The sequence below is a fragment of the Drosophila subobscura genome, chromosome U (genome assembly GCF_008121235.1).
Source record: "Drosophila subobscura isolate 14011-0131.10 chromosome U, UCBerk_Dsub_1.0, whole genome shotgun sequence".
Classification (NCBI taxonomy): domain Eukaryota; kingdom Metazoa; phylum Arthropoda; class Insecta; order Diptera; family Drosophilidae; genus Drosophila; species Drosophila subobscura.
Genome location: NC_048534.1, coordinates 3,419,573 through 3,446,218, shown reverse-complemented (window position 1 = coordinate 3,446,218; position 26,646 = coordinate 3,419,573). Strand labels below are relative to the sequence as shown.

The 26,646-nt window shown below is 41.9% G+C and overlaps 1 protein-coding gene across 1 annotated transcript in view; it reads left to right on the top strand.

Moving 5' to 3' along the window:
* LOC117902351 (discoidin domain-containing receptor 2) overlaps nucleotides 1–26,646 on the top strand; it is a 148,500-nt gene that overhangs the window by 70,111 nt on the left and 51,743 nt on the right. Inside the window, exons 4-14 of the mRNA XM_034813662.1 lie at nucleotides 517–748; nucleotides 1,600–1,747; nucleotides 2,678–2,857; nucleotides 3,464–3,597; nucleotides 8,540–8,747; nucleotides 14,664–14,804; nucleotides 15,458–15,702; nucleotides 16,150–16,297; nucleotides 21,317–21,968; nucleotides 25,523–25,771; nucleotides 26,210–26,302. Of these exons, the coding sequence (XP_034669553.1) occupies nucleotides 517–748; nucleotides 1,600–1,747; nucleotides 2,678–2,857; nucleotides 3,464–3,597; nucleotides 8,540–8,747; nucleotides 14,664–14,804; nucleotides 15,458–15,702; nucleotides 16,150–16,297; nucleotides 21,317–21,968; nucleotides 25,523–25,771; nucleotides 26,210–26,302 (2,430 nt within the window). The remainder of the gene's footprint in view (nucleotides 1–516; nucleotides 749–1,599; nucleotides 1,748–2,677; nucleotides 2,858–3,463; nucleotides 3,598–8,539; nucleotides 8,748–14,663; nucleotides 14,805–15,457; nucleotides 15,703–16,149; nucleotides 16,298–21,316; nucleotides 21,969–25,522; nucleotides 25,772–26,209; nucleotides 26,303–26,646) is intronic.

The window sequence follows — 26,646 nt, the reverse complement described above, 5'->3', positions numbered from 1 at the left end:
AAGTATTTTTATGGAGAATGCAAGGGTCACCCCTCCGCTCTGTGCGTGTTGGTGCCAATCATTTAATTACAGACTCAACCTCCACTCAAATGTGCATCTCGATTACAATTTTCATCTGTTAATCGAAGCAAAAAGTACCTACATAAATTTAATTAAATAATTAACGCCGAATGCAAATGACATCAAACAATACAAAAAATACATAAAAAACAAATGAAAGGCAGAAAAAAAGGAAATATACAAACAAGAAATGGGCGTGGAACAAAAAGAACTTATTTTTTTCTGCGGAGCCACTCAATCAGTGCAAGCTTTGGGTTTGCAATAAATGATTGCAAAAGTGCATAAAGCCACTAGAAAAATGTTGAAAAAAGAATGTTAATAAATATTTTGTAATTAAAGTTAACGGACAAAAAAAGAGCTTACATATAATGAATTTTCCATAAGGGAATAAATTTAGTGGCATGATTTGTGCTTGCCTAAAGGCTGCCCCATTAATCTGTTGTATCTTTTTTGCAGACTTAAGGTGGATAATAATGGTGGTGCTTGGTGTCCCAAGCATATGGTATCGCGTGGACTGCAGGAATATCTACAGATTGATCTGCTGCAGGTGCATTTGGTGAGCGCCATACGCACTCAGGGTCGCTTTGGCAAAGGTCAGGGCCAGGAGTACACCGAGGCCTATGTGGTGGAGTATTGGCGGCCAGGCTTTGAGAAATGGATACGCTGGAAGAGTATTCAAGGGAAAGAGGTAAGTTTAGAGCATTGGAGATGAGTACGTGAGGCACGAAATGTTAAGGGAATTACTCGTCCATAAAAAAGATTAAACATTAAAATTGGAGCTACAACTATTGGGGAAAAGGTTGAATCTCTTTCTAACTCCCATTTAAATGCTGAAACAATGCCAACTTACATTTCCGAGCATTCGATTTAGGTGTCTTCCAAGCTGAAACTACTTAAATTGTTCTATCTTTCTAGAAATTAATATCTTTCTGTCCTCCAAAGTCTATAAACATCAGAAAATGTCTGAACTTAAATGTATATAAGTCAAAATATGCCAAAAATAAATTACTATAAAAATGTACTCATTAATAGCTATTCCAATCCCCCAAAAGCATTCCATTTACACTCTAAAATAGTCTCTAGTTACCCTTTCACGCTCTCAAATCCACAGACATGTATCTCTTCCTTTCTCTCCCTCTCTCTCTCTTCACACATTAATCACGAGGCCAGGCCCATGCGAACATTCTCCTCGAACATAACAGATACGAATCTTAATAGCCTCTGGGTGCCTGCAAGATATTGCATCTTTTAGCCAAACAATTTACGTGCGAACTATCGCCCCACAAAAGAGAGGCGAAAATTGCGTAGGTGTTTCACGAAATCCAGTCCGCTCTCTCTCCCTCTCCGTCCCTCAATTCCATAGTTTGCTCCATCGATTTATTGTGTGCAAGCAATGGAAAATCAATTTTAACGCTTTTGTTTTCGGTCCCGCTCAGGGATTCGATTCCCACCTACACAACGTACGACGAATATTCCTGCCTCATGAGACCCCATTTATAATCTCTCTCTCTGTTTGTGTACCTCCTCTTGTTGTTGCAGGTTTTACCGGGGAATATAAACACCTACAGCGAGGTGGAGAACGTGCTGCAGCCGAGCATCTTTGCATCGAAGGTGCGCATCTATCCCTACAGTCAGTACGATCGCACTGTCTGCCTGCGCGCTGAGATCGTTGGCTGTGCCTGGGAAGGTAAGTGAAACGGTGCCCCTGTCCCTGCCCCTGTCCCTGTCCCTGCCCCTGCCCCTGCCACTGATCCCATAAGTTATGCTCTCACACATCGCTATCCCATCCATTGGTAGGAGTGATCCTCTCTCTGTCCCTCTGATCAGCAAAGTCTCTCCCCCCAAAACCTCTGATCTTCAGCATTTCGCACTTGTTCCGTGTCTTGAGGCAGGAACACAACATCAGGAAAAAGTATCTTTTTAGCAGCAAAACCAAGAGGGGTAATTTTTATGTAATGATAGTCGAATGGGCAATGTCTGAAGAATACTTAGCAACAAATAATTGCAGGAATAAATGGAAAATAATTTGAAAAAATCGTATAGACATGAAATTGTGATAAACATTATTTACTTAGGGAGCACATTTAACTTAAATGTCCCTTTTTAATCCCTATTATTATTTTTTAAATTGAATATACATCTTTTTAAATTTAATTTTAAGACCACGAAAAAACACAGAAATTCCTGTTTTCATTTCCTATAAACGAATATTTGTACATACCCTTTGAACCGTAAAGTGTATTACAAATATCTTGAAGCATGCAATCAGCCATGGGACCGGTTTTTTCTTGATGACTTTGTTTCGCTGTGGCTGTCGTTTTGGGGGTGCCCCAAAGCACGAAGAAACTTTAGTTGGTTTTTTCTTTTTATTGTTTTATTAAAGATTGCAATGTGGCTTAGGCGAGTATTTAATTTACAGATTTCCATGGCAATTGCACACACACTTTCCCCCGCTGCAACTCCCCCAAATACTTTGCAAAAATACTCGTAAAAAATAGGCTTACAATTAAGAGTGGAAGGAGGACATATGACCCCACAAATCGGTTTAAACTGAACTCTAGATTCATTTTCCTTTTCCTTTCTCTCTCTCTCTGTCTCTCATGTACTATTTTTGCAGAGGGCATCGTATCGTACAGCATACCCAAGGGCATGCAGCGGGGCATGGAAATCGATCTGTCGGACAAGACCTACGATGGCCATGAGGAGGCCGATCGCTATGTGAATGGCCTGGGCCAACTGGTGGATGGACAGCGGGGCAAGGATAACTTTCGCAATGATATCAATGGCTTTGGCAAAGGTAAGACTCACGTGGAGTGTCTTGTCGTGTGTAGTGTGTCGTGTTTAGTGTGTGATTTGTGTCGGCTTTAGATCTGAAAAGGCAATAAAGAGAATTTTGTTCCCCCGCATACGAGTGTATAAATTGCACGAAAGGTAGTTCATGTAATTGTCACATAAACTAGTGTGTAGTCGGTAGTCTGGTGTCTAATCTGGAGTGTGCAGAGGAGTTTCAGCTAGTCCACAGTCGATTGAGGAACTCCATACAATTTCCAGTCTGCATAGAAGTTCCACACAATCCCAGTCTGCAGAAAAGTTCCCTACAGTCCCCCCCTCACTACTGTGGAGTTGCACACAATCACCACTCAACAGTGACGTTTCTAGACTGTGCATAAATGTCACATAAAATTGCCAACAACTAGACCATAGAACGCATAACTAATGATGGTTTAGCAGTGCTCAACAATAATACTCGTACTTTGGAGGTGTGCCAATCCTCTGGGGTACTAAACAGCGTACAAAATGCATTGATAAATGCCAAGCCGTCTGTATTTTCAGATTTGTATACCGTTTTACCCCCCTTTCAATACCATTTAATATTTGATTTAATTCAATGTTTTCCCTGCAGGTTACGAGTGGATTGGCTGGCGCAATGACACGCTCTTGGGTCGACCCGTGGAAATCACTTTCGAATTTGAAACTGTCCGAAATTTCAGTGCTGTCATTATACACACGAATAATATGTTCTCCAAAGATGTGCAGGTAAGCGATATCAAAGATTCTAGATAGGAAATGGGTGCCTCATGGGTTTGCCCTGGTTTAAACTCTCCTCTCAATGCACAATAAATTCTGTAAACACTGCGTTCTCCGCTCTAGTGTTTGGAAATCGTAAAATGTTATGGCACAGACCCCAACACCGAACGATCCCGAACCGATACAATCCCAATGCCAGACAAACTGGCGGCAGCAAATAAATGCCACAGCGAGTCAATGCAATAATAAAATAAAAATGTACAAAAAAGCAGACAAAATACAACGCTGTTTTATAAACAAAGCAAATACGAAATCGAACCTAAACAAACGGTAATTGATGGAAAGAGAACGCGGGAGAGAGAGCGAGAGGGAGAGAAGGAGGGAAGACGAACCTCAGGTGGTACTTGAGTGTAAGAGCGGATAGGGGGAAGGGCAGATCGCTGCTGGTGGCGGGAATAACTGATGGTGGAGAGAGCTCTCTTGGTGCAGGACTGCAGGGAGGGGCTACAGAGTGCAGTTGCGGGGACTGCACCACCATTATCGAGTCAATTTCCTTACGCGCGCATTGTCGGTCTTTATCGAAAGTAAACAAACCATTCGAGTGCGCACACACAGAACACACAGAACACACAAAACGATTATATACAAGAGAGCATATCTGTGCATACATATAAAAAATGATTGGACCATGTTTATTTCTTTGTAGGAGTATTTACCCCCCAACCGCCACTCAAACTGGCAACAGAACTTGAAACAGAACACACAGAATTTTCAAGTCCATTGACCCAAATTGCTGCAGCTATATGGAGTGGCAATGTGTTAACATTCAGAATCAACCACAAAATCAGTATTGGAGGCAGAGAGCTATGGCCACATTGACAGATAAGAATTGAAGAAATTAGTTGGAAATTGAAGGTATTGCGGGTTGGGACGAGTGTTCAAACAATTAAAGCACACAAGAGGCGGGGATCTTGAGGTCTTTATTTGCTGGAAGTAACACTAAAACTCTTTTTCACACTAGAATTTACTAGAGTACTTGTAAGGCATAATGATTATCTCTGCTCTTTGAAATTTTTTACTTTTGCAAGCAGTTTTTTTATCCTAAATATCAATTTTAAGGGGAAATTAAGAGAAAGGCAGCTTTAAAATTTATTATTATTCTTTATACCATAAAAATGGGCAGGGAAATTTTTAAGTAATTGTTTTCTTAAGGAATTACTAAAATATTACAATAACTAATGAAAGTTCCAATTCATGGGATTACTTTTTAGACTGTGAGCAATATAATTAATTTAAAATACATTTATTAAGACAAATTCTTGGATTTAGCGTGGGGAAAGAATTTCTATGTTTTCCTGTCCAGAAATATAATTCAAAATCGCATACTAGTAGAAACTACAGTTTCTCCTACTGTTTTCTATGTTTTCTCTTCTTGTATTAGTAATAAAGTAATTCTGTATTCTGTGTAAAGTAATTCTGTTCTTCCCCTCATATCTCTAATTCGTTTTCTTAGTCTTTCTCAGCTTCTTGTAATCTTTCCAAAGATCTTTCCCGACCCTGTAGTCATAATTCTGTTGTAAACTTCCTTCCTCTGACATTCTCGAGTATCGTTTGACAGTTTAATAATTGCCTACACACACACACTCCCCTCCGCATTCGATGTTATCTCTCGCTCACTCATGGCACACTCGCTTATTCTTTCTCGCTTTGGATTTATTATTGAATAGAGGTTTTATATGGTGTGTAGCCTAGTCCCTCCCGTAGAAAAAACTCGCCATGGCAATAGGCTTGTCAAATTTGTGTCAAATTAATCAATGTTTTCGTGTGCAGGGAAAAACTTTGTGTATGGATATTTAGGTCGTCAAATAACAGACGGTAGACGGTAGGTTGTGTAGCTCTATCATAATTATGTTGAACTTTTATCGTAGTTACCCTGCTTTACCTTTTTGTATAGATACTTGCCACATCAAAGTTGCGCCGATTGTTAGATAAAATGGTAAAAATATGTTGTGGCATGTGATTTTTATGGGTTTTATGGGGTATATGTTTGCAAAGGCAAAATTTGGGTCACACAAGGCACTTATCCCTCAGTAAGAGATCAGTAAGAGAGTAAGGAAAATCCCATGGGAACCTGCGCTAAGAAATCCAACCCCACAAACAGACAACACAGAAGTCTAACCCCACCAGCCGACAGAACACACAGCAATAACCAATAATAATTAAGGGGACCACACGTATTTGATGGCCTTAATCGTGATAATAAATCAGTGGGGCATGCATTTTAAAGAGCAAACACACAGCGATGGGAAGACCTACCGACCGCTCATTAGAAATGCTAACAAATTCAAACAAACAAACCAACAGAAGGTCTCCTTATCGAGTACATCTCTGGACATGCAACGAGTGTGGTGAGGTGTGGTGTAGTGGTGTTGGTGGGGCAGGTGCCCACACGCATCTCACATAATTAAAACACAATTAGCATAATTCTAAAGCTTATCAAATGCATCATAAACGGCAGTATTCAACCGCAAAAACCAGAGATCTTCCTGCGTCTGGTATCCTCGTCTCTAAGTAATTTGATGACTTATGGTTCATTTCGTCGAGGAAAAACTCTCTGCGCTAGCAAATGGTAATGAAAAATCATAAAAATAAGAATTATAGCGAAGCGAAGACACAGACAGAGAGAGAGAGAGAGAGAGAGAGAGAGAGAGAGAGAGAGGGAGCTCCACGATACAGAGACGATGCGGCCGCTGTAAATTATGGGGCAATGGCCATGGCATAGGCCATAAACCGAATGGTCAGAGCCCATCAGCGAGAGAGAAGTGTGTGTGTTGTGTGTGTTCCAGAGACCAGGTAGAGCTCCTCCACTCCATCTCCACCTCCACCTCCAACAGCCACTCCAAATGGCGGCCACAAATCAAAGACTCTGGCAAGAAAATTTGTGGTAATTGAAATTTTATGTGCCGTTTGTGAAGCTGCTGCCAATTGGTTTGTGGACTTTGTGGTTAATTAGTGCGCTGAGCAACAGAGGAACAAGAGAGAGAGAGAGGGATCAGGGGCGACCTGTGTGTGTCTAATAAGCATTATCTGGAGTGGACATCTTTCTTAACGACGCTTATAAGTGCTTTAAGCCATAGTAGCCATAGCCAGTAGGCGCTTCCTAAATGAACAACCATTAAAGTGGAAATCTTGAGTAAATCTCCGTTGCAGCCTGTTTCAGACTTAAATTATGAATAAAGATACTAGAAAACATGCATACATATGTAAGTACAGTTGTTACCACTAAAGTTGGCTAATGTTTGATGATTTACGTGGATATGATGGGAATGTTCATTAAAAAAAAGATAAGGAAAGGTAGCTAAATACATGCAATGTACATACATACATACATATGTACTTGATGGCAATGATATGTATCATATTCCATGCCTGATTCTGATTTATTTTTACTTTGTACCTATAAGTGATCGAAAAGCTGTTCTAGCTTGAAGCATTATTCCATTCATCAGTCAATTTGCATGCCATAATTGTCTCGAGTTTTTAAACACTGATATTCTCTACCATATTTCCGAATACCTCATTTTGCGTGTAGAAGTTATACCAGAAACACATTAAACAAACATGTTGATGTCTGACAATTGCCTTACATCCATGAAGACAATTTCTGAAGACTTTCTGGACTATTTTTTCCTAAAAAAAGTCCTCGAAACCAACGCAGACGAGTTAATTTGGACAAGTATTACGATTACAGAACCAAGGGAAAAAGTTTTCTACGAGACGATGGCATAATCTATAGGTAGTTTTTCTACAGCTCTATTATTTCCGGAGGAGTGGGGTTTTAAAGTCGCAGAATAGTCCGTTTCCTGACTGCCTGCAGATGACTTTTCCCTATTTATCTTTTTAATTTGCAGTCTATTTTAAATTGAAACTAAATCTATTTATACTACATTTTTCCGACTTTCCCGCTTTCCACCAGTTTGAAAAACCCGAAAAATATGTATTCAATCTTTATTTAATTTATAGTTACTTTCAACATCCATATTCAGAATAAATCCCGCATTCCCATCCAGTTATTATCTAATGCTTAAATCAATATTCAAATCAAAAGTCCGTTATAGACCCCGGAGAAACGTTTTATTAAATTCCCATCGAATTCAATCACTCCAAACGCATCGCATCGAGCTACCATTCAAATCACAATCTTTTCACAGAAAAAATCACTTTCAATCGATTTTGTATCTGTCAGACATCCCAACCACGTTTCTTTTTGGATTACACCTTTTGGACAACAAATCCCACACCTTTTGCTGTGTCCAACGACAACTCATTAGCCATGAAGTAGCCGTAGCCCCTGCCCATCCGCAGACAACACTTACACATCCGGCTGGCAGCCCTAGAAAAAGAGTGCCAGTCAGCCACTGACCAAAATTGAATTGTCGTGGAGTGCACCACCTACCTTTTGCACCCCTCTCTGCCCATTCTTCTTCTTTTATTACAAACAACTTCCGTGGTCTGGGGCCCATAACTGAACTTTGGCACTGACCAAAAGTGTCAGGAAAGCAGGCAAGGCGCTTGCTGCATACAGAAAATGAAGAAAACTGTGGGAATATGATGAACTGGGGATACTCTTACCTCAATGATGTATCGGGTTTGGAACTGGAAATAGATTGGAATATATTATTTGTCTATAGATAGTAGAAAGTAATTTATCTATGCTTAAGAATGATTTCAAAAATATAAATACCCCTCTCCGGGAAGCGTATATTTAATTTAATGATTACTTTAATTATTATGCCACTCACAGAGCCACAAAGACACACACAGACAGAACAAACAAAAGGCCAAGCAATGTGCACACAGATATGTGTGAAAAGCACCAAACAGTTACTCATCCATCGTGTGTCTGCCCCTACCTATCTCTCACTGCCTTTCCGACTCTTTCTTTTTGCAGGTGTTTGTCCATGCCAAAGTCTTCTTCAGCATTGGTGGACGTCAGTTTGGCGGTGAGCCCGTACAATTCTCGTATATGCCCGACCTGGTGCTGGATCATGCACGCGACGTGACAATCAAATTACATCATCGCCTGGGGCGTTATCTGCAGTTGCATTTGTATTTCGCCGCCCGCTGGATGATGCTCAGCGAGATTACGTTTATATCAGGTAAGTGCCACACCACACTGCAACGCACCCTCATGCCCCCTCCTCATGCGCCCAACTGACCCATACAGCGACCCACAGCGAGACCCATCGCTGTGTTCCCTCTGCAGATGCTGCTCTGCCTCTGCTCGGATTGTTTTATAAAAAAATGTAACACTGGCACGCAAAAAACGAGAAGCGAACCAGCAGATAAAACGGGTTAACTGGGCTGTCAGCCCAGTGGATGGACCTCCATGCCACTCTCTTGGGATACCGCGTGGCCCATGGGGCATATTTGTTCCTGAATCTATCGCTCAATTATGTTGCATGCAGCTGTGGAAACTATAAAAGACGCTGTTAGACATTTTACCTCGGGCAACCTGCAACCTGCATGCTGTATCCTTTATCCACCATCCTTTATCCGATTACTGGTCATATGAGCGTCGAGCAATCTTCAAATGTCTCCTCCCTGTTGCAGCCACATGGTGCGACATTTGTGCCACCTGAACAGCGACAGAAAGGTGCAGCAGGAACTGGGATTGGCGCCCACAGGGAGCACTTTATTGTTTGTAGTTTAAATTAATTTTGATGTCCTTGTTGTTGACTTGTTAGTGGGGGCAGGGAATAGCCCCAAGGCTGTGCATAATTAAAGCTCAAACAAAGATCGGAGTACAAATGTGTGCTGGGAAATGGTTGAAAAGTGCTGGTTATTTGCATTCCTAAAACATTTAGCATCCTAAAGGATCATCAATTCCCCTTTGCTACTTGGAAATAATCTGCTCTCTCTCTGTGCAACGTACAATTTACGGCATTTGCTTGCAGCACCCTACCTCCCCTCTGTTACCGTTTTAGCCTTTAACCCTTTTTGCAATCCACATGTACGATTGGTAGGGGAACTCTCCTCTCCTCCAACCTCATCTCATTTATTTCGAACAACCCGAACGAGCAGTAAACATAATTTAGCCAGGCAAACTGCAAAAACAACACACGGACGGACCATAAGACGGGCAGACAGACTGCTCTTCTGTTCGGGGGCAAGCTCTTCAAACATAAACTGCAATTGCAACAACTGCAACAACAACAACAACAACAACTTTGAGCAATTGAAAATTCCCACTGACACTAAAAATTCTTTGCGCATTTCATTAAAAAAAGGAAAGCACACAGAGAGCGCTCCAGACTCTAACTAGAACTCTGGGAGTCCTCGGTCTCTCAGTCGATGGTGCAAACTATACTGCCACACTAAGAGAAAAGGAGTAGTTTTAATGCAAAAGAGGAATGGACGTAGAAAAGTTAAATTATAAAAAAAAAGTAAAAATCGTACCTAGCATATAGGAATGAGTTTGAAATAGAAACAGCCGTTATCAGTAATTAACAGAAACAGCCGTTAATTACTGATAACGGCTGTTTCTATTTCAAACTCATTCCTATATGCTAGGTACGATTTTTACTTTTTTTTTTTATAATTTAACTTTTCTACGTCCATTCCTCTTTTGCATTAAAACTACTAAATCATAAAAAATAAACTTAAAATATGGAGAACCTTCAAAATTACTGTTAAAAATAATAAAATAAAAAAATTAATGAATAATGATGAAAAAGTTAGTAACGTAACTTAGTAACGTAGTAACTGAAAATTACCAACAAGTGCTGGGTAAATTCTAACCCAATTCTTGAGATAAACTGAACAAATTACTAAATTCCTTTTACACTAGGAGATTTTATTAAAAATAAAAAATTAACAGAGTTCCATTCCACACACTTTTCTTTGGTTATTCACACATCCCTATAAATATTATTCTTCTTAATTGTATTATTAATTATTTATTAACATCTCGCTCGAGTAACCCACAATTTTCCCACAGTGCACTCACATAGGAATAACTATGTCTGCGATGTGTGTGTGTAGGCTATGAACCAATTTTTACTTAACTCTGGGATGAGTACTCGTAAGAGAGAGAGAGAGAGCAAAGGGGAAGCGGAGCGATGCTCCCTCCTGGTAGCTTTGTTTTCCCTGCTCTACCGTGTACCGTATGCCGTGTGCAATTGTGCATATAGTGATACAAAGCAGGCGATGGACTCTAAGGGGAGGAAAAGGAATGTGCAGTGCACTGCTGCTGCTCCATTGTAACAGGGGCAGAGAGGAAACGGAAGAACTCACACACACACGAGCAGCAGCTTCGACTTTGCCACGCATATGCTTCAGTAGAACTCAGAAGCCAGGAGCAGGAGCGGGAGCAGCAGTAGCAACAGCACCAGCACCAGTAGAAACAGAACCAAAGCGCAAGGATATTGTGAAAATTAAATGAGTTGCATTACTTTTGTGCATTTGAAATTTGCAACTCAATGAGCAGTGCCGAGCAGTGCCGTGCAGTGCCAAGAGCCTCTGAAGCAGCATTGGGGGGATTGAGCATTGAGAGGATTGCTGATGGGGCGAAGGGTGCGGGAAATCGCTCGAGAGTACATCGTGCTTTCCTGGCTTCCTGCTTTTCCTATTTTCCTCTTTTATTTTGCTTTTTTGCTTGTTGCACGTTGCTCGTTGCATAATAAAGCAGTGAATTCCCTTTTTGCTGCTGGCTTGTTGGACTCTATGGGAACATTTCGAAATAGTTTGATGCTCGATAATGAGGTTGATGCACACACACACACAGCACATCACACACAATTTTTGGTACAGATTTGCAAGATTGAAGTGGAATTTAAAGAGGTTTCTAATAACTGGGAAGGTTTTCTGGGTACTCTGTTACTTCGCCAAAAATGGTTAACTGAAGAGTATTTCCCATTTTATTGTTCTCACAACATTTCATCACTTCTTGTTTGGGTTTTCCTTTCCATTGGCTCCACTTTCTCCTCACATATTTTTTCTCCACAGCCTCTGTGCTGCTCTCTTTTCGTTTCTCGCTCCGGTCGTATTTAAACCCTGGCAAGTGCTTTCCGCTTTATAAATCAATAACATTGCAATAAACTCGTACATATGTACATATGTATATCTGCATATCTGCACTCGTATCTGTGTAGCTCTGTGTCTTATTTTCTGCTTGGCATTTTTTGTTGTTTGTTTGTTTTCACTCTTTGGGATTTGGATGCATTTGGCATTCATTCAGTCAGTCATTCGTGTAGGGATTCATTTCAATAACTTCGCTCCCTGCTGCGCCACTGCTGCTCCCCGCTGCTGCTATTTCGCTTTAAATCCTTGTGCAATTTGCCTCGCTTAATCCTTTCTAATTGAAAATCGCTTTGTATGCGAATGTGAGAGCGATATGGACGAGTGCTTTGTGTGTCATATCCGATGCAGGGATATCTCTATAGAAAACCAGTCCCATCTCTAGCCCTCTTGCTCCTCTGCTCAACTCAATTCAATTGATTCGACTGCTACTGCTGCTCCTCCTTTATCATCATCTCTGGCCTTGAGAGCACTGGAGCATCATTTTGGCGTTTTACGAATAGAATTGCTGCTCGTCTCGTAATTTGCTTAATGGCAGTGCATTGATATTGAAAAAGCATTAAGGCTGCAAAATGTATAATTTTCAAGTCGTTTCAAAGAGGCCAAGGATATTGTGAGACAATCAGCTTGAAGAAGTTACCTGTCAACTAGAGTAGATTTTCGAAAGAACAATTTGCTTGCTGGAGCGCAGCGGCTGTAGAAAAAAATGAGCAGCGAGGATGCACTTAAATGATACTTTAAAAAGTAAAGGGCACTCGGAATAAGTTTTCTACATACTGGATTTTACATGCATCTGATTCGTAGAACTATTGGAATTTAGGTGGAAAATAAAAATAGAGTAATATACTAAGCTGCTATTTGCATTGGATTTTATTTCCGCAGTTTATGGCATTTATAAATAATACACAAATATTAATAAGTAACAGGAAGAACTAGTTCTGTTTCATATAGTGTCTTGTTTTTCCATTTACAGACTAGTTTTTTGGTAATTTTTTTGTGACAGTTTGTTATGTTAATGTTAATCATTAATCTTTCACTCCATAGTTCTACCATCATTAGAATATTTCCCCTGGAGGTGTCACACATTAACATACACTCACAGTTTACTTCATTCAACATATGACGCTCCTAAGAATTTGGTTAGCTTATTCCATCCCTGCAGAGGATCCCTCCCTCGAAATGTTCCCATTTTGCCAGACACTCTTCTGGGGGGTGGGGGAAACAAAACATTTCCACCGTCGTCGCTATTTGCATAGCAAATTCAAACACATACAAGAGTAAACGAAAAACAAAAACTTTTGTTGCCAAAGAAAATAGACGCCCAAAAAAAGGAGGTGTGGGTGGTGGGATCTGCAGCCAAAAAAACAAGCTCAAAATCAATGCCAAGAGCTGGAAAAATTTGCATTTCCCTGAAGAGTTTTTTTTTTGTCCGGAATTTATACTAAAAATGGTCCGTTTTCCGTTTTTGTTTTTAAATATCAGAGAAGGAGCGGGAGTGGGAGGAGCGGAGTATTTTTTTGGGAGAAAGTTCAACAAACGCTCCAGGCGGAAATGCTGTCCGAACCGTAGCCGGAGAAAGGATATAGAAAAACAGAGTCAACAGAGAGTCCCCTCGATGGGTAAACATTTCTGGGGATATCCTCTCCTATCGATATGCTCTGTTATTGACGACTGTCTGGCGTTTTTGCGATGGATTTGCTCGTTCTTTTTTGGTCTGTTTTTCTGTCTGCGTTGCGTCGGGGAGCAAAATGTCAACACCGATGGCAAACAATCCGATGGCATACGCTTCAACGCCTTAAAGTTGGAGTATCGCAACGTTTCCGCCATGGCTGGCTGGACTGTGCTGCCTCATGAAACAGCCACCGCTGCACCTAAAAGTATGCAGCACTAATTGGCACTCAACTTGTTTCTGCTTTTGTCATGCCCATTAATCCGTGTTGCACTCGCGTACGGGCATGATGTGTTCAGTGTGAAGTGTGTGGAAGTGGCTGTAAGCTACTTTTTTCATCTGCTTAGACACACTGTCAGGTTCATTAGGGACTTACGTCCACTTCTTCGAAAAAAATAATCAAATAGGTGCTGATACTTACTAAAGAAAATACTTTGAATATCCGAATTCATACCAAATAAACTGTAACACAACAAATACTTGAGGTCTTAATAACAAAATAATTATAGCTTGACAATCGTCAAATTTCCCTGATAAAATTCCAGAAAATTACCAAATAAATACCCAAACAAAAGTTTTCTTTAGTAAATTTATATTTTTCCAAAAGAAACCCTTTTAAATGGACCATGGAAGTATTTTAAGCACTAGAACAACAGCAGCTTCATTGCCTTTTATGAGAAATACACCTAAAATATACTAAAAAAATATACTGAAAAATACTAGAGCAGACTGCAAATTCCATACTTTCTTTTGTGTTTTCCTTTGCATACAAACGGGTTCCCATCGTTATGGAGTTGTAGTCGTAACATTATTGGAGATTTGAGCTAAAGAGCATCCCTTGGTCCATAGTCGCTTACTTCCTATCCCATCCATTGCCACTCATCAACGTCGACATGGTCCTCGTCTTCGTCTTCGTCGTCGTCGCTCTAGCCAGGCGCTGATATGACATGAAGAGCTTGCTCATTTATCATCATAATAATCGCTCTCCATGACGCCCAACGCCACCACCCCCTAATTGCTGGTGGAGCCCATTAGCCGTGGCAGTATATCAAGGCAGAGGGGCAGCTGTCACACAGCCACAGCCACTGCCACGCCTCCACCATCATCATCATCATCATCCTTGTCCTCATCATACCACCTGGCGGCGGCTGCTGTCGTCTTCTGCTGCATTTCAGCCACTTGGCTTGCAAATTTCTGCCTCCTCCTGTATCTCGCCTCCTTCATAGCTCCCCTTTGAACTGTAAGATACTATCCTTAGCCAGCCAAGTCTTAACCTACATTCTTTGTGTCTCTCTCTCTCACTCTCTTCCCTCTTATCCTTTTGCAGTGCCCGTGGTCGGCAATTTTACGGATGAGGGCCTGCTCAATGGCATCAGACAGCCGTCGGACACATCCGAGTATCCGCTGCAGCGCGATGAAGTCGGTCGAGCGGTCAGCAGCGGCGAAAGGAGCCAACATACCACACAGGGTAAGTGGCGTATCCGCGCAAATACGAACTGATTTGATTTGATGGATTCCCGTACAGAATGTCCCGGGCATTTGCTGATGAATTGTGGTTTCAGCACTCAATGGGAGAGGGAGAGGTTTTCGAGGTTTTCGTTAACTGAATTAACGGCAGGGAAATTGCTCGCCATTCAACGCAGTTCTGTTTGAATATTCCCTAATTTATTTAAGAGAAAACCCCGAAAACTTCTAGAATGGCTAACCAATCGTATACCACTTGAAAACTTTAAACAAATTTGCAACTAAACAGCGCGTGAGGCACTCGCGAAACTACTCACCAAAACAGCACAAAAACCAAGCAGAAACCTTTTAATTATTTTCTTCTATTTAAAACTACCTCTTAACTCGGCATAAAAGTTTGGGAGCGCTGTAAAGTTTTCTCGCTCTCGAAGATTACTACTTGCAGCCCGCACTCTCATTAGCCGTCCAGAAGGTGCGGAGGGCATGGCACATCATTTGCAGCAGACAAAAGGACTCCAGGGCCAATTGAAAATATCAGACAAAAAGCCAGTGGGGGAGAGACAGAAAAGGCTGGCTACAATTTATTAATATAGCAACATTCTTCCTGTATTTATAAATCTTTTGTCTCTACAACTCTCTCTCTCTCTCTCTCTTTAGTTATCTCTCCAAAACCCATTGACCATCAGGAAGCGGAAGCGACTGGTTTTGTTGGCGTCATAATCACAGTGCTGGCCACAATTATTCTCCTGCTTGTCGCCATTATATTGCTGATTGTGGCGAGGAATAAGCGCGGTCGTGGCAGGGGCAACGTTTTGGATGCATTTCAGCATAATTTCAATCCAGACACACTCGGTGGCATCGATAAGAGACTCTGCCACACCGGCAACGGCAATGTCCTAAAGGTAAGCGCCTAAAAGTCTACAATCCCCGCCCCCCCTACAGTCTCTAAAAACTCCCGACTGGGCTTTACATGCAAAGTGCATAAATTGATGCTCCTGCTGCTGCACTGCCAGCTACGGGGCATGGCCCCATCTGTTGGATGGATGGACCACCCAGAATGCATGTCAAACATTGAGGCAACAGCAAAACAAAAAAATAGAACCTTAACGCCGTAGCAGCACTGGCATATTCCACCAGAAATCATGATTAAAAACTGTAGTAACTGGCATTCCAGAATGCAGCACACACACACACATGCAGGGAACAAAAAAATAGAATGAACACAACACTTTTTCTCACTTTTCAGTCTCACTACTCAGTCACTATCTGGTGCAATTTTTTACTCACTCACCAGCACTCGACCCCCTCCGTTCTTACCTGTCTCTTACCCGCTCTTTTGTCCCCCTCAGGTGGTCACAACAATGGATGACAATGAGTCGTCCATTGACAAGAACAGTCTGTACCATGAGCCCTTCAATGTGAACATGTACACCAGTGCGGCCAGTGGATGCTCCATGAATGACCTGCAGCGTCAGCATGTAACGCCGGACTATACAGGTGAGTCCACAATGCCCCCCAGTCACTCTCTCTATATCCATATAAAGAACCAACTACGACGATGATGATGATGATGATGATGGGGTACGAGATGCACCGTCTATGACAATGATGTGTGGGCTGTGGGCCCCTCTGCCCATCAGCCATAAAACTCGGGCGCCGTGCCTCACAGCATGGCACTTGACTCTCTCTCTCTCTCTCTCTCTCTCTATCTCTTTCACTCCCGCTCTCCCTCTCTCTGTCGCACCTATTTGTATGGGCTGGCCCCTGATGGTGTCGCCTCTTGATGAGTTTGATGTTTTGCGTCCTGTCTGTGACAGGACATGCAAATGTTCATCCTGCAGGCCATATTGCGATGCGAGGGCAAAAAAAAAAAAAACGAGTAGAGAAACGCCACTGAGAAAGCAATGCTTAATTTAGCGCACAACATGGATCCTGAAAGTTCGGTGGCATTGCTGCCACCAGGTGTGGCAGGGTGGCAGCACTGCCTGCCGAAGTAGCACAACAAAGAAACTGGACAGACAAAAAAAAAACCCCAAAAAAAAGATGAAGAAGAAAAGATGCGGGTTTGGGGGTATGCGAGTTGTGCGCGCACCGCAAGACATAATTTTTGAATCGCTGAGTCAGGCGGTAGTTTTCAGTTACTATTCGCAGCAGAGAGAGAGAGAGTAACTCTCAATCTGAGCAAGGGTATGAGGGAATTTTGTGTTCGTTTGGGAAAAATTTATTGAGGAGGGACAAAGGAAGTATTGGTGGAGGGATTTTAGTTTATTTAGTTTAGGGATTTATTTTCCACAGAAACATAAAAATAAATTAATAGATACAATAACTGAATGAAATAGTCACTAAACCTAATGCTGAAGAAAATGTGTACAAAAATACTCAAACAAAAATATTATTCCCGAAAATATAATCATACTAAATTAGCCTGAAAATTACTAAAAGTAATTAAAAAGTAATTCAGCCAAATGCCAAATAATAAATTGGAGTACTGTAATATATCTAATGTATTTTTTGTTCAAATTTTTCCATCCTCCGATTTTTTTTCCTCCTTTTCACTTACAGATACAGCAAATCTTTAAAGATCAATTTTCAAATCCAAATTCTTTTTGAATCCCTGACTTTTTCAACATATTCAATAAACTCCCAATAAACCTTTACAAAAACTCCTTGCAATCCTCTTAAGCTCCCAGAATCTCTTGGAATTGTAGGCAAATTCCCTCCATTCATTTCGAGCCCCAAGAGTTTCAACACTTTCCGTCAACCTGTAGTGCTCAATTTTTTTGTCTTATCTTGTTTTTTGTTACTTCTCCACGACATAGAGGACACACAGGACACAAAGGACACACAGGACATGCGACATGTGTGGCACATGTGTTTTAATTGCCAGATGAACTGCAGGAAGCTGCAGTTAGAAGTTTACGACCTCTGCTACGTAAATTGTAATGAATTCTAATGTCTTCTGTCCGGTTCGGTTCGTTCACATTTCACATGGGAGACGCCTAAGGGCATGCTAGAGCATCCTTTTTTTTGTCTCCTTAGGTTCGGGTTACGTTACGGGTAGCTTCGACGAGCAACCAACGAACCAACCTAAGGGGATGCAGTCCACATTGTTTTATGTGGCATTCCATGGCACAGCACCACCACCTCAGCATTTTGGCAGCACATTACTCTGTCTGCTCGGTTTATTCGGCATCCTCCTGCCTCATCTGTTCCCGTCTTATCGTCTACCTCCTCTTTACCGCCCGGATCTACTGCTGCTCATCATAAACGTTTATGGCACGCCTTTCATGCGCTCGAGTCATTTGCCAAAAAGTTTTCTGATGTTGCCTCTGGGTGCATTTTATAACTGGCCAGCAAATATTTGTCATAGCTCGCTGCCTCTCTGCCTGCTGTTCATCCCAAAAGGATGTCTGGTCGTCTGCCTGCTTGCTATAATAATTTAATTTAGCTCAAATAAATTATAAGTTTGAGAGACCCCCGCAGACCTCGTCACAGTCTCGCGCGCTCACATCGCACGCCCCACAAAATTGAGTGCTTGAAAACTTCTCTCTTACTCGCTCTCACTCTCTCTCTCCTTCGGAGAACTCTGGCTGTGGAAAAGTTGCAGCGAGTCCACGACTCACTCAAATTAAAGTCTATTTTTGAAGTCAACTGCCAATTTGCACGACCAGAAAGTGAAAGAGAGACAGGGAGAGAGAGCGAGCGAGGCAGAATGCCACAAAACTTAATAACATTGCATGCAAATAAACATGGCAATAAGGAATGAGGAACGAAGAACGAAGAAGGAGTGGTAAGGAGTTAAGATGAAGGAGACCCGGCACGAAAGTCATTTAAAAGCAGGTCGACCCATGCACGGGTCGCTCCAAGGACCAGGAGGGTCTCTCTTGTATACTCTGGAAAATCGCATATTCAAAAGGGGAAATCCAATTTATAAATCGACTTGGAAATGGCTTCATTTGAGAGCTGCACGAAGTGCAGACTGTGGAGGCTGATTCGATGCCGCAAATACTTAGATTATAGCTGAATTAGGGCTGCGTTTAGGCATAAATGATGGGCTTATTGGTTTAGTTAGGGATATTAGAGGTAGTAATAGAGCAAACTAATTTTATTTTGTAAGGATTATAGCCCTACAATGTTTAAAAACTGATCAAGTATGACAGTTCCTGTCCCAGAGCGTACAGGTGCACAAAAACTGATCAAATATTAAAAGCTCTGCCAGTTCCTGTACGATTTTAGTACCCAGTACGACCAGAGGTCATCAAATCTTTCAAAGTTCCCCGACTAATCCATCTGTAAGCCTCTACAATTTCCATAAATACATCTCTGCTAAATCGTAGGGTAATTGCTGAAAAGTTGTAGCTGTCCGGAAAGTGTTCTACAAGTTTGTGGGAAATACGAATAGCTCGTAGGAGAGTAGGAAGGCCACAAAACTTCAGTGCAACTTCAAAAACTGAGAGGGCACTGATTGCACAGCCCACATACATATAAGTATATGGACAAGATACAGATACAGATTCACAAACACATGCATACATATATATGTACATATACATATGGCACGCATACTCGTACATTTTGGTTGAAGAAAACTTGCATACGAATTTCGCTCAGTCGTCGAAAAGTTTTGTCATTAACGTTCGTTGAGTGTCTGTCTGTCTGTCTCTATCATCCAAACTGTGGGGCTTCTTTATGTCTCTTTTGCACACTGTAGAGCTGTCTCCCACTCTCTCTCCCTCTCTTTTGCACTCTATGGCCCTCTATTTCCTTCATTCTCAGTTTGTTATTTTATGTTTTTCTGGTACTTTTTGGACACAAAAACGAATGCAAAAATTACAGAAGCGCCCGCCCCTTACCCCAGCCAAAAACGAGACAATGGGGCAACACTGGCACACACACACGAAGACGAAAACTAAATAATATTATTACAACAACAATAAAATTAAAAGTTCTTCCTTTTTGGGTGCCTCTTCCTCTTTGTCCTCTCTGTCTCTTTCGCCCAAGTTGCAATTAATTTCATTTAGTTTTTCGCCACACGCCATTTTCGCCCCACATTTCCCCCACTCGGCCAACATTTTCCTTCTTGTTCTCCTTCCAAGGTCTTGGGGTTTTGCTTCTTCTTTTTTTTGTTGGGGTCTAAATGGGAAAAGTTTGAAGTTGAAGGCAGAAAAGTCTCTCGGACTTTCGGGACAAGACAAATGAAAACCAATGCAAAAGGGATCAGCGGGAGGGGGAGTGGGACAGAGGGATAAATGTTCGAGCCGAAGGAAATGTTGAGGAAATGGCAAATGCAAAAATGTTCACAAATGCAAACCATTGCACTTTGTGGCCTGTCGTCTGAATTTATTGGCTCTGGAGCGAGGGGGGACTCAAAAGCATATGTGGTCCATCTCTAAAACGAAAAAAGAAAAGAAGTCCTGAAACAGAGTTGAAGAGACGAAAGAGGCTACAACTTACCCTTGCATGGATGAATATTGATGAAGTTTAAGTTGATACTTACCTGAAATAAAATCAATATTGAAATATTAGATGTTGAGAAAATACCAGGGATTTTGGTGGAGAATATTGAATAATAGCTCAAAATTAAAAACAGATGAAGAAAAATTAAATTTATTTTCAAAAATATAAAGAAGAATATTACAGACAGATTTATATGTGCAAATTAATCGAAATCTCCAAATCAATGGGGACTGCGTTACAAGAAAATATTCCCTGAAATGAGCCACAGGATTTCAATATTTTTTTAACGCTAAGTTCCCTAAGAGAGATGGCTCGCGGGAGTATCAAAATAATGAAAATCTTAGTAAAAAAAAAAATAACAATAAGAGTATTGGAATCCATAATATTTCTATTTGAAATATTTTTATTTATTATATTTCCTTTGGGGTATCAGCTCGATTCAACGATATTTTACACTTGTACAAATGGAATAATTCCAAACCGTTTTAAAATAATTTCCATTGTGCACCAAAAAAGTATACTCTTGGCAAGTCACAGAACTCGCGGCGTGTATGCAAAAGCTTTATTTACATAAGTGCACAAATTCTATTTTCCTGGAATTGAAAGCACATTTTAAGATCTTTCTTGAAAGTTTTCATTTCGAAAATGTTCCGCAAACTATTTTCAAAGACTTAATTTCCACGAAAACGTTTTTTGCCTTTAACTTTGGGTATATTTGGAAGGAGATCCAGAGCGGGATCCTCTCTCCCTCTCTCTTTCTCACTCTCTAGTAAAAATTATAGCTCTCTCTTCAAAACATAACCTTATTTTAAGAGTGTAAAAAAAAGCCTTTTCCCTTATTCTCTCTTAGTCTTTCTCCTTTTCTCATTTGTATAATCCCCATCTTTTTGTTGGGAGGGTGTGCAACTTTTATTCGTCTGGCGCTTAAAAAAGTTGTATTGAGGTTAAGTTTTGGCCAGAGTTTCCGCTTTTTCCAACAAATTTCTTCCCATTTTTACGGTCAAAAATTAACACTCTCTTCCTCTGTCTCTTCCTCTCTTATTGCTCTGTCTCTGTCAGATGTACCGGACATTGTGTGCCAGGACTATGCGGTGCCGCACATGCAGCAGCTGCTTCCCAATGGTGCACCTCCACCTCCGCCGCCTCCTGCTGGTGCTGGTGCTGCCATCAGCAATGGGCCCTCCTCCGCTGTCGGCGCCGGCGGCGGCGTCGTCGTCGTAACCACCAGTGCACGCAACTCTCTTAATGCTGCCACACTCCCTCTGCCACTGCCCGTGCCGCTGCCCGTGGCATTGCCAGTTGGGAGCCTGCCATTGCTGCCACCACCGCCGCCAGTGCCACCGCCGCCGGAGAAATATTATGCAGCCACACCAATTTGCAGCAAACCCATGTCCGTGCCGCCACCGGGCTCGCAGAGTAGTGGCTCGTTGAGTCTCAGCTCCTCGACAACGGCAGCGACCACGCCCACGGGCATCAGTGTGGGCACGGGCAGCATGGGCCTTGGAGTGGGCACCATTGTAGGAGGTGGTGGCTGTGGTGGCATCAAACCGCATCATTACAATTTGGATATGAGCGCTAATTTCGCCGACATTAACGAAGAGCAGGCCAATTGCCAAGTGCAGGAGTTTCCACGTCAGTCCCTGGTCATCGTCGAGAAACTAGGCTCCGGCATGTTCGGGGAACTGCATTTGTGCGAAACAAATGTCCTGAAGTAAGTACACACCGGGAAGGGGGGAGGAAAAATGGAAAAACCATTGCAACCCCAGAAACAGAACCCAATGCCAGTGCCAGTGTCCCCCTCCCAGTTAATTTTCCTGCTGCATGGCAGGCCTAATCGAGTTGATATTTGTGAGTCACACACACACAACTCGCATGCAACTGCAGCTGCAGTTGAAATGAGGTATTTCTACAGTCAAAACGAGGTTCAGATTAACAGAAGTTTTTGCAGGGAAAAAATTGGCATAGTGGCAGCGACTCTTCTGGTCTAAATTTAACACTGAATATCCGTTAATAAACTCAAGAAATGCAATGATATTCCCTATGTTTATATGGTCAGTCCTTCAGGGAATTATAGCTCATGCATTTCTCGAAATTCCCTTAGCAAATAATCATCTGTGACAGCTTTGATGCTCCTATAGCTCTACTTTTATTTTAACCACAAAACCTTTGCTCTCTTTTGCAAATCCAATTACGCTTAAGACTGCTCCACTCTGTCGGCACGGCACCCCCGCTGCCTACTGCTCTGGCTTTCAATTGAAATATATGCCCATGACAATTGCTACCTCTGATTCCTGGATCCGTTCTATTGGTTTTGCGATGCAAAAATCAATTAGAGTCCAAGGCTCGACGAACAATGTGCTAGTGTCTGGCCTCATCGGCCTCGTCCTGTCCTGTCTGCTGGCACATTTTAATATGTTACTCAACGCAACAATTCGATTTGCCTGCTTGCTTTAATAGTTTTGCGGTTGGTAAGCCACAAAACGTATTACGTATACGTAATATTGCACCAGCAGATGCACAGAGGACGCCACAAGAGAGCGAGTGCAGGCAGCAGTGGCCAGGGGAGTGCCAGGAGAGTGCTGCAACAGAGGCAGAGTCAGAGGTTCTGCCAGTAAACCACTGCAGTGGCTGCAAAAACCAGCATAGAAACCTCACAAATACCCAGACAGATGCAGACTCAGGCACTGACGCAGCGCAGCCCAATAGATAGATATATAGATGTATGCAAAATAATTAACACTCACACACAAGCCCACACAGAGATATAGTTACTCTCCGGGCACTGCCAGAGTATTGCCTCTCTTCGAGAACCTGTGCCTCCTGTCCCTGTTCCCCTGGTGCATGGTGCAGGATAAAATATTAATAGACAGCTGGATAGACAGTTATCAGACAACAGATGGACTTTATTGTCCACAGGACCACAGATGGAAATTATTATAGACATTTTCCGAGCTCGAAAATCAAAGCCACAATTCACGCACAATTCGCAAAACGAGAAGGAAATGCCAGGGGAAAATGGAAAGCCCTGTCCTTGGATATTTGATTACAGTGGAAACTGCTTCCAAAAGAGTGTTGGGGAAGGTGTGCTATTGGATGGAAATACTCTTGAAGTACTTTTTTAGTTAGAGATTTCTTCAAGCATATTCTCTTCTGTTACCAGAGATACTCTTGGCAACGAACCAAATGTTTAGTTTTCATTCATGAATTGCTTCTTGAACGAAAAATGAAACATATCTTCAGGACTGCTTGATCGCTTACCCTTGAAGCAATAAGAATAGGCCGTAGTGAACTGCTTGCTGCAAATTTCAAAGAAGCAAACTTTCAGGTTTAAGAAGCAGACAAGAATATACCAAACGTTCAGGTTTGAGGATGTACATAGTATCAGTTACAGATGAGGATCCTTAAGGAACGATGCTGGAATCTTGGGATATGTGTGTCCGAATTGTTGGAGTTTAAAGTATTTTTTTTTTATTTATTTCAGGTACATTTTTGTTATATATCTTTAAAAGTTTCTAGTGTACATTTTTGGTACACGTATTTCTAGACTAGTTTCGAATTGATTTCTGGTTGAGTTTAATAGTAGTAGAGTAGGAGTAGAGTAGAGTAGTTTCTGGTATATTTTGAATATACTTTTGAGACCAATGGCCTTTTTTCTGGTATATTTTTGAAATATTTATAGTTCTTATTTGAAGTATTTTTAATTTATTTCTGGTATATATTTCTTTATTGATAATTATTGAAAACTCAACTTTGGTTGAATATTGCCTTTCAAAATCTGCCAGCTATTGCTTCGTTCTCATGGACCTATATCAGGGCTCGGCATGCATACATCCACCCGCCGTTTGCACAATAGATAGGGCCATGCCGAAACCTGATGTATGTACATATGTATATATTTCCGAAATCAACTGACCACAATCCCCTGCTGACCCTTTCATGGCCCTCTCTTGATCCTCTCTGTGCTCCCTCTCCTTCATGCATAATGTGCAATAAAAAGCTTCAATTAAACGGAACACAAAACGAAATCAAAGGTAACAACAATTCTCTCCTTCTGCCTCTCACTCTCTGCCGCTCTGCGGCCACTCAAAAAACTCATCTCACGTCCTGGGATGTCCTGTGCATGTGGGCTCTCGGGACATTGTCTCTGGCTGTTGACGTTAACTGCTGGATTTTTTCTTTCCTCTTTTATTCGTTGATTTTTTTCTTCCTGTGTGCTTTCAAGTTTTCATAATGGAATTTCTGATAAGCTTTTTTGTGGCCAGAGAGAGCATGTGCCTCAGCAATTGTTTTTTACACTTTTTTAGGGTATCGTGCTTTGGGGATGGGATTTGTAATGAGGAGAAGCAAAGTTTGTTTAGAGATTTGTGTCTTAGAGAAAGTAATAAATATTCAGCTGTAAATGTACGGAGAGCTTTCTCTTGAATGCTCCACAGGATTAACATGGATACGTATCGGTATAGATACAGTTTTCCTAGCTAAAATCTAATATAATAAATATAATTTTGCATAAAAAGTATGGATATGAAAATCATGAATATAGCCAATATCTTTCTGTGGCTTTTCAAACAAACAAACTCCACAATCTCTCTTCACCCTAGAAAAAAGCAGAGTCAAGAGTATTCATAGGTTCGTTCAATGCCACCTGGTCTTGCCACCATTGTCCGTTCTTGTTATTGCTCTTACCGCAGACATGGCATTATTTGTGGCAACAATGGGAGGCAGAGCCGCAGCCAGCAGCAGCAACAGTCGTCAAAGGAGTAACTCCATCCTGGGAGAGAAAGGAGAGGACTTGGACACACATCATATTCATATCGTTTTCACTTTGCTTCATGCCTTTTCATCTAACCATTTGTGATGTCTTTCCTTCCTCGGTGTCACACGCTGACTCTCTCTCTCTCTCTCTCTATGTCTGTCTGTCTGCCAGAATATCTGTCTGTTGTGTCTGTGCGCATTAAAGTATTGCGGATTGCGGTTTTTCGTCATTGTCAACTATTGTTATGCGAATTTTTGATTTCAACTCGAAATTCCAACTCGTTTTCCCCCACTCTCCCGAATGGCTGACAAATTTGTTCTTTGTCTGCTGGTGCCTCTCTGTCCCCATGCTCCCCCTCTGCTTCAACCTGTTTCTGTCTGTGGTTTTCAGTCACCTGTGAAAGGAATTTATTCTTTTTGTGCTGCTGGAAATATGTACGTGTGTGCCATCAGAAGGGAATTACAGATCTGCCCTTAGGAGAGACTAATCCCTTTTCCGTTTCTCCCTTGTAGTGCCACTCTTGTAGCTGTTGCCACACTTCGTCCTGGAGCCAGCGATCATCTGCGCAAGGAATTCCGCTGCAAGGCCAAACAGTTGGCGCGTCTTTCGGATCCAAATGTGGCACGGTTGGTGGGCGCTTGTCTGCGTGATGAACCAATTTGCATTGTGCAGGACTATTCGAATTGTTTGGGCGACTTGAATCAGTTTCTGCAGGAGCATGTGGCCGAAACCAGCGGACTGATGGCCAACAAGAGTCTAAGGTAAGCGAAACGCAGCGAAAGTAGGAAGCAATCATCCTTAAAGGATCTACTTTGTAACTAATGTTTTTCGTTCTCCCTTTTTCGGCGGGTTTTCTACTTTACTTTCTTTTTATACTGCTGCTGCTGCTGTGCGTCTTTTATCGCACTTCCTGTACCGACGACGACGACGACGCTACACTTCCGGTCTCGTGTTCAATGATTACAACGATCCGCCACCGAACGACGCACCAACGCACCACCGCACCGCACCACCACCAACCATCATGCAACATGCGCAAACGGATGTAAAAACTTCGTTAACTTGGGGCTCATTCTACCCCAACACCACCCCGAACCGCCCACTCTCTGCGGTACGACTTTTGCCTCGTTGTCGCTTTGGAAAAACTTTTCCGAAATTCTCATTTGATGCCACGCCATCTCTTCCTGCCACACCCACAGCTATGGCTGCTTAGTCTACATTGCCACACAAATTGCATCGGGCATGAAGCATTTGGAGCAAATGAATTTCGTACATCGGGATCTGGCTACAAGGTAAGTGGTACCCCCCCGCTACACATACACAGAGATAACACAGAACCACCCAAGTGAAGCAGGGGGCAATGGCGCTGATATCCTCCCGCTGCGAGAGTTGAATGTTTTTCCTGCTGAATTTTAAAGAAACTTTAAATACTCGGAAATTTGTGGCAGTCCTTCTACAGCTACCTTACAGCCACAATAAACTATTAATCAATGTTCCAACTGTATTTTCTGCCACCCAAAAAACCACCTGCAACTGTCTGCCTTGTTGCTTGATCAAAATCATAAATAAATAACAGCCAACCCCTTAAAAAAGAAAGCAACGCCAAGGTAGAGTGACATTTGTGCAATATTTTTGC